Below are 8,680 nucleotides of genomic sequence, written 5' to 3'. Positions count from 1 at the left end.
ACAAACAATGCATAATTGTGTGTTATCTATTTGTCACACAATGGAGTTTTTCCTTTCACTTCTACAGAAAGTACTACTCCTTTACTTGTTGTCCTAGAGTTGGTCACGTGGATCAGTTTTTTAACAGGAGGCTTCCGGCTTGCATGAACGATCCTCCACGTCAGAAGTATCATGTTGTCTGCAGTGATGTTTGACATGTTTAAAAAAACAACAACAGTTTGACATGTTTGCTTCTGTGTCTCCTCTACAAAGTCTGAAAATCTTGAATAGTTTTCCTCTTCTTTTTTTCTTTTTTCTTTGTAGCCTATGTAAGTGTTTTTTTCATACCATGACAATGTATGATATTATGTGTATTTGTATCTTTAAGCATCAACAAAAAGAAAAAGTTTGACGTGTTTGACACGTGGTAGTTTGATTCCCCCATTGTCCTCTCATTTGTTTGCTATACTTTGCCACATCCATAACCAAGTTTCAATCATAACATTTAAATGCTAAAATGAAATTTGGTGCTATACATGACTGACAAACAAACACAATAACAAAAATCCAGAGACCTGAAACTAAACATGTACTTTGTTATTTTATGGTTGACACCTGCATTTACAGATTTTCTAGAAAGCAGAAGCTGACTTTAAACAACACGGACATGTTACAGCAACACACAGGCTCAAGTTTTTAAGTGAACCGTTGCTTATATTGAAATACAGCAGATTTGGTGCGACGTTAGCATTCATTCGAGTTGTGCGTCTGAAACTAGTCGCTAACTTTCTCATTCATTGTGTTCACTTTTTGTTTTACTTTTGTGATAAAACTATTGAAATGTGTAGGCTAGATGACAATGCTCATGACCACAGTAGCCAAGTAAGGCTCAACAAAACCCCTGAGTTCATTATATTGATTAAGGGTGTGTTTTATTGCTTTTGCATTCAGCTTTTCTATTGCAAGAGGAATATGGTGTTTCTTTTTTCAAATGTTGCATAGTCTAGCTTTAAATTCAGTTTTTTGTCTGCAGAAATCAATCAACTTTAATTCAAGAAACCCCTTCGGCAGGCTTTTCAGCTTATAGACACTAAGGGACATGCACAAGATGTTAAATATTTTAACATCAAAAACAGAATCAGTTATTTATGTTCATATTAATTGATACACCAGAGCTGGTGCCTGTGATGTTGGGCGCCACGATGACACTTCTACCCTGGGCACAAACTGTGGCACCAGCTGTAGAGCTCAAACCCGAGGAAGATGAGGAGCAGGGAGGTGTAGGAGAGCGGGTTTGTGCACCTGTTGATCCACCTGGTGATGATAGATGGAAACATACAGGATCAGTTTCCCACTGAAAATAAGGCTTTTGCAGAATTAAGGTAAAGATGGAAACCTTGACTGTCACCTGCATATGTTTTCTTTAACATCTCCGCAGCGTTGTTGTTATTCATCCTCTTTAGGATTTCAACAGCCACATTCACAGCTGTTTCTTCACCGTAGCTGTCTATCATCTTACTGACGGTGTCCTGTCGGTCTGCATTCTCTAGATGGCCCTTACGAATAGGCTGACATCCGTCCAGCACAGGCTGAGTGAGGTTCCAACAAAACCTCTTGAAATCTTCAGCACCCAGCTCATCCAGAGTGTTTAAGATCAGAAGAGGAACCTGCATTTCTGATCACTAAAAAGAGCAAAAAATAAGCTTTCAGCTTTCAAATAAACATACAATTTCTGGACTGTTGAAGGTGCAGCCCAATCCAGCATAAAAGCTACAGCCTTCAAGTCTAGTTTTTCATTGTCGGATGATTGCTATGAATTTGCACAGAAGGGTTGCAAAGATGTATTTATGTGTTGAATTCTTTGAAGGAAAGGGAACACCATACTGTTAATGGTTCAATTGTACCTGAACTGTATTTTTTTTTTTTTACAACAGAGCATTATTTCTGAGAGTATAATCTATCAATACATTCCATGTTCATATTAATACACTTTTACCAACAGTCAAAATGTAATTCTTAGTTAGCCTATATGTTATATCTTATGCCAAAAGTCAAAGAGGCCAAAAACAACCAAACAACCGTACAGCATCACTGTAGAACAAGAACCCTTTGAGCTTGGTACATTTTCAGTGTCAAAGATTCAACAGATCAGGAGGGTCTTTTTTTTTTTTTTTTTTTTTTTTTTTAAACAAAACATGAATATCTAATTTTTTAAAACAAAAACAAAAATGAACTTCAATGTCAATGTCACAGGAAACACTAACAAAATACAATGCATATGACCATTATAAGAAAACAATCATGTAAATCACCTCAAGACATACAGGTAAATAATTTGTGTTCAATTGTTTTTTAAGCACGATTGATGTGTGAGCATCCTTGTGATAACTCAAGTAAGACCAGATGATAAGCAATTTCTGTTTTCTTAAATATCGAAGTGAGATTCTTACCGTAGTGGCTTCTGTAATTAGACAGGTGTCCTAATTCATCTACCGAAGATGTAGTAGCACTGAGTAGTAATAGACTTCTTTTAGATTCTAACTTGGGCTGTTGGACAGGAAGTGTGACAACTGCGAAACCACAAAAAAAAAAAAGTTTAAGTTCATGTTACAGAGATTGAGACTGAAAGAAAGGACAGAGTTGAACAGTTCCTCTAAAAATGACTCACATGACCGAGACAAAGCACGCATGCTAACCACAATGAGAAATTTCCCACGGCAAAATTACATTTTCAATTGACTCTACCTCTCTTTCTCCGAGGAAATCCACTTTAGTTAACCATTGTTACATGTTGTTTATCCTTGTGATAAGTCCATATCAGTGTCACAGTCATATGGACTTTTGTACAAGTGCAATATTGCTTTTAGAACAGAAAGAATATTTAGAGAGCACAGGGTCATGCAGTGCATTGGTTGTGTATTTTAAAAAAAATTAATTGAAATATTATAATACAAAAATAATAGTAGGCCAAACTGTTACAACAACTGTTACAGACTTTACAAATATTCATCATAAGAATTTGAAACACACAGCAGAAGTAACAAAAATAAAGATAAGTGTGTTCCTTGTTTTAAAAGAAATAATATAACCTCTTAAAAACTAACTACCATGTCTCTGGGTTACTATAGACATAAAAACAGCAATATTTAATGACAATGGCACTACTAAAGAGAAAGAACAGTTATTAAACATGTTATGCATCCAAAATGGCAAATGCAGCAGGTCACAATAATGATTATTGATGATGTGAAACTATTTCAGCAGGAAAATCCCCGCAGAAGCAACATAGTCGTGCTTTATTTACATCATAACATCTCATTAAAAAAGGAAAAGATACCTTCAGCTTCTTATCCACTAATTTCTCAATATTTGACTGGATTTATTTGACAGCAACAGTATTAAATGTCTCACATAAGTTCCACTTATACCAGCATCAAACAATTAACTTTCTTTCATGAATTTATTCATTTGCAGATGTGTTCTTGTTTCTGTTGCACACTTTGTTTCTGTCTTGTTGTTCCTCTGTGAAATGAGAAGTGAGATGAAGAGCTCTGTTCCAGCAGCAGTGGCTCCACCTGCTGACACCGGGTGGAGATGACAAGCACCTGCAGACGTGACCGAGGTGTTGGAACATCAGGATCAACACTTTTAAACGTGTTGGGCGTAGGCGCCATCTCAGAACGGGGCTTTTTTTCCCCAATGTTTTTGTTGCTTTTCTCTGAGTTTGTGTCTCCTGTTGTCAATGTTTTTTTTTCTTTTTTAAAATACATGTCCTGGGAGTAACGTTGTAACTTATATCTCAACCCCCCCATGTTAAACCCAAAGTAACGCCCTTGGTATTAAACATATAGAATACAAAAAGTATAATGCTTACGATATTCATTAAGAAAAACACATTTTTGATTGTTTTTGTGGTTTGTGTTGTTTCAGCGGTATTAATTAAATGATTTTACTCTATAAATGTCTCTTAAGATATATAGGTTTACATTGTCACTGGCAAAGTCAGCTTTTTGAAAGACAAAACCCTTACGGATTATACATTTTAGACACTAATTATTTAGGGCCCCTCTATCCACAGTTTAGTGTTAAAAAAAAAAGCAAAGATGACCTGACGTGATTTGATGTTGTTTATTTAGAAAGTATCACATTTTAAAATGAGTACTTGGCCTTTGTGAGACTTAAAAACATCCGATGTAAATGCTGGACCAAAAAAAAAACAACCTTTGATGAAATAACATAAAGCTCATAAAGTTATCCAACATGCACATAGTTATTGCTTAAAAAAATAGGGTTACACTAAAGTCTTTTTTTAAGTAAACAATGAACTGGTTTATAACAACATAGATGGAAGCAGATTTACCATCTCAGTAATGTATGTGTCAACACATAATGAATGACATTATACTGAAACATAGATGTAGCCTAATTATATAAAATTTCTATTAATAATGTCTATCAAATACTGTTTATTATGAACACTCAAACATGTCCATATATCTGCTTACACACACTCCACAACATTCATCAAAGAGCGGCCCACCGGTGGTCCGTGAGTAGATTTGATAAAAATATCATGCTTTTTAATTAAAATTCCAAACAGTGTTTCTCAAAACTCAAGTTCAGCAACTTCAGAACCCAACAGTAAGGATCACAGATGTGTTGTTTTAAACATCAAATAAACTTGTATGTTAATTTAAACATTTAAGTTGGCTGTTTTTTTGCATTTTCGGACTTTAGCAATGAAGCCGACCCATCTTGCAACACTGCCCCCCTTATTTACATCACAAATCATCACGTGACATTTGAAGAAAAGGCAGAGACATAGAGGGTTTTCACAACGTGTCATCAGACCGGATGTCACCATATTGGGGGTAACTCTGGCACTGAAGTTGATCCCGAATGTCGTCATAGAAAATGGTTATTATTGCCGTGTTTTAGGTTGTACTATTAGGTCAGACCGAGAAAAACGTTTGGATTATTATTGAGTTCCAAAAGTTATTAAAAACCAGGGAGAGGACAATCAGAAGTAATAAAAAAAATACTATGAAAATAACTCTGAAAGTGTACCGTGTAGACAGCAAACTGGGGCTCTTTGAAATGAAACAGAAAAACGACTGCGAGTCACTTGGCTACACCTTGAGTATTGCAATGATATGCAGTTAAGGTTAGGTTGATTAACGACGTCATTGCATTACGTCCTTTGGCCTTCACAACACAACGGTGGTTAATGACTTGGTACTGCGTCTCCCTCACCCATCCACACGCCATCTGGTTGTAGGCCTCCACACCTTTGTAGGATTTAAGGTCTGCTGCTGTGTATGGGCTCTGCGAGAAAACCAGGTAGTAGACTATATCGGGATATGCAACTGAAGAAACTGTTACCGGGTTGTCATGGATCCAAGAAAAGGGAGCCAACTCGTAGGGATCTGCACCGCCAATGAACTGTAATTTCTCGAAATATCGCCCTTTTTCTTGTGGTCCAAGCCCTTCCCTATATGCCTTTGCATCTTGGACGCATTTTGATGAGCTTCTCTGTTGTTTAGACTACATTGGCTAAAAGTATCCAAAGCGCACAATACTCCATATTACTGCCTCCAATATGGCCGGTTAACACCCAGAACGTGAAAACACTCTATTAAATGTATGGTTAATGCATTCCTAGCAAAAGCAGCACCATTCTTCACATTGAAACGGCAACTAAGACAGTGAGTTACTGTTGTTAAACCGTCATGCAATTTGGCTGTCATTTGTAATATTGTGTTGAAGTAGCATGCTTGTTGTTTGGGGGAATATTTTGGCAGTTAGGTGGTCTGTGAGTTTTGTTTAATTAGTAAGTGGTCCTTGGTCTGAAGAACTTTGGGAAACATTGTAATAAAGCATTTATTAAGCTTGGCTACTGCTTATAAATACTAAATATGGAGATTTGAGATTCTTGAAAAATAGTCGTCACATCAATTTTTTTTAAATGTGTGCATTTCCTTATCCTAGTCGGCTTGTGGTCTGTGATTTTTATTTATTGATGTTTATAGTCACTGATCCAGCGCTGCTACTAGTGAATTGTGGGGCGATGATCACACCTCCTTGCTGAGCCGACAGTGTGGAGGGAGCAGCAGGAGCTGCAGCAGGAGCTGCAGCAGGAGCTGCAGCAGGAGCTGCAGCAGAGGAGGACGCAGAGGGTGCAGCTGTTTTTCCTGAGATGATAAGACACAGTTGCAGAAAATTACTATAAACAAAAACAGACATGACAAAGTTACAGATTTTGCTTACTTCGACTCATAAGCTTGCCGGGAGTTAAACATCCACTGCACCTATGTATTTGTTCTCTAACTTCTCTGCAGCATCATTGTTTTTCATCTTCTTCAGAATCGCAACCGTGACTTTGACAGACGACTCTTCACCGTAGCTCTCTATCATCCGATTGACAGTAACGGTCCGTGATGCGTCCTCCAGACGGTACGCAGGTATTGGTTTGCACCCGCTCAAGACCTCCATCTCTAGGTACCAGCGAAATGTTTTAAAGTCTTCTTTAAGCAACTTCTCCAGAGTCTCAAGGAGCAGCTCCTGAACCAGCATGTCTGCTCACTGAAAAGACACAAGAGGGGAAATCAGTTTCCAGACTAGCCTTCAATGTATTTATGCAACAATAAGATAGATGAGAGGTTTTACTGGCGGTTATGTGTATATTTGACTATATTATGTGTATATATTGACTAGGGGTGCAATAATATAAAAATTGTAATAATGTTGATACAGATCTGTTATACGCATTAATATGAAGAACCTTTTTATATAACTTTTATTTATAAATATATATATATATATATATATATATATATATATATATATATATATATATATATATATATATATATATACACAGTATATATATATATACATATGCACTTTGCACTCTGCACTTTGCAGCAGTGCAGCTCCTCTTTTCACCCTGTGTGTTGAGCTCTCTGTTTTAGCTACAGCGAGAGGCATCTCACTTCTGATCCATCTTTTTTGGGAGTCGCACATGTGCAGTAGATAAATAAGGACAACTAGCCATTCAGAAGCAGAGTATGAGGGCGTGCTACGCTAGCAGCTAGGTGAGCATTATAACCTGTGTTACAAAGTGACGCAAGTAAAGGCTGGATTACAATCCAGCTGTTTGAAGCTGTTTGTGAACAGTGTTTTCTGTTGGAGATGGTAAGACCCTTTGGGGTGGACTTTGGGCTTTTTCACTTTGTAAAGCTATAACATGCACAAAAAAGATATATGTAAGGGAAAGGGGAAAAGCCAAAAAGTACATTATGAGCACTTTAACTAAAAAATAATGACGGTCAAAATTGATACAGGGGCCAAGCCATCCTGAGTTTCAGTCCCTGGTTTGAGTCATGTTCCAAAGCCATTCCATTTCACATAATGCAAGTTGATAGCGTCTTAACATAATCATCTGATGACATCATCAGGGTAATTTATAGCTTATAAAGGAGTTTTACGTAATAAACTTCCGATGGTGACAATTACACTGAGCTTTATGTGTAAAAGCATTGAGTGCTCCTTTAAAAGACACTAAAGTATCATGCTGAAGGAGAATTCTCCACAAACTGGCAACTCAACTCTAATAAATCATAATAAATTACAGTAACCCATCTATAAAGAATTAGTAAATGGAATGCATTAAGATTAATAAACCCACTAATCAGCCTACAGTTAATAAACCCTTTACACCGAATTAAAAAGATTTTTTTTTTTTTTTTTACATAACTGAGTTCACATCTGGATCTGAGTGTGTTCACGGGCCTCTAAACCGCAAGGAAATCGGTTGCCAGCAGAGAACAAATGAACGAACGGCAGTGAAAACTACTCTTCTGGCGGTGCAATGAAGAATTGAATAACCTAAAATAAATGTTTTATTAAAACAAATCTTAATCAACAACCATCGAAACCCCTGTATCAGGAATTTACGACATCACAGTCAGCGTAAAGCGCTATAAATAGACGCCGCCACGTCTTACAAACGCCTGTTTTAACTTGAAATAATTTGGACAAAATGTGCAACCAGCGCAGCAGCAGGCTGCGCCACATCGGTACCAAAGAGCCCAAAATGATCCTTTTCTTTAATGGGCAATTTAACCAAAAAGGCACTTACCGTGTCACCCACAGCCTACAGATATATGGCACCACCGAGAAATGCACAGAATAAGTTGCAAAATATTTTACTTTCGGTTTCAACCGGTTTTGCAGGAAGTTGGCACACTTTCAGCGCAAGAGAAGAGACCGACAGTGGCATTTAAGTCACCAGAAATGTATCCATGAATACATAAATAAATAAATAAATAATACAAAGGATAAATACATGTTTTCTACTAAGTTTCTTTTTCCGCTTTCTTTGCCCCAGTTATCAAATCTGTTGAAGACATGACACGATGCATTCACTAAGACTAATTTCAGTCATAAAGTCAAGTAATATCAGAAAAAGTATAACTTTAATACTTGGAAAACCTGGAAGTGAGAAACACTGAAAAGAAACACTCATGTCAAACAAACCATGTCAACAACAAGCTGTTGTTAGACTGATCGTGCTGCACTTTCTGTAATAACAGTCTACTGTTTTGTTACCATGGGGTTACCGTAGTGGCTATGCCCTGCTACACCCTTTAACGCCCTGCACTACTACAACTACATGTCATTTAGCTGATGCTTTTATCCA

At 37.1% G+C, this 8,680-nt stretch overlaps 1 protein-coding gene across 1 annotated transcript; it reads right to left on the bottom strand.

Annotated features, from left to right (window-relative positions):
* Window positions 1-978: 978 nt before the first annotated feature.
* Window positions 979-2,629, bottom strand: LOC117936635 (pyrin-like). The gene is made up of 3 exons (XM_034859901.1): window positions 2,430-2,629; window positions 1,388-1,661; window positions 979-1,293 (listed from the first exon to the last, which is right to left on the bottom strand). The coding sequence occupies exons 2-3, from the start codon at window positions 1,650-1,652 to the stop codon at window positions 1,118-1,120; spliced, it is 441 nt and encodes a 146-aa protein (XP_034715792.1). The 5' UTR covers window positions 1,653-1,661; window positions 2,430-2,629; the 3' UTR covers window positions 979-1,117.
* Window positions 2,630-8,680: the final 6,051 nt, after the last annotated feature.

This window comes from Etheostoma cragini, chromosome 2 (genome assembly GCF_013103735.1).
Source record: "Etheostoma cragini isolate CJK2018 chromosome 2, CSU_Ecrag_1.0, whole genome shotgun sequence".
NCBI lineage: Eukaryota > Metazoa > Chordata > Actinopteri > Perciformes > Percidae > Etheostoma > Etheostoma cragini.
Note: the sequence above shows the minus strand (reverse complement) of the source record. Positions and strands in the feature narration are given on the sequence as shown.

Bases quoted from the DNA above. Each gene is read 5' to 3' on its own strand.
- LOC117936635 (XM_034859901.1), bottom strand. From the start codon at position 1,652: ATGCAGGTTCCTCTTCTGATCTTAAACACTCTGGATGAGCTGGGTGCT. The intron at 1,294-1,387 runs GTGACAGTCAAG...TATCATCACCAG, and splicing joins GTTAAAGAAAACATATGCAG to GTGGATCAACAGGTGCACAA.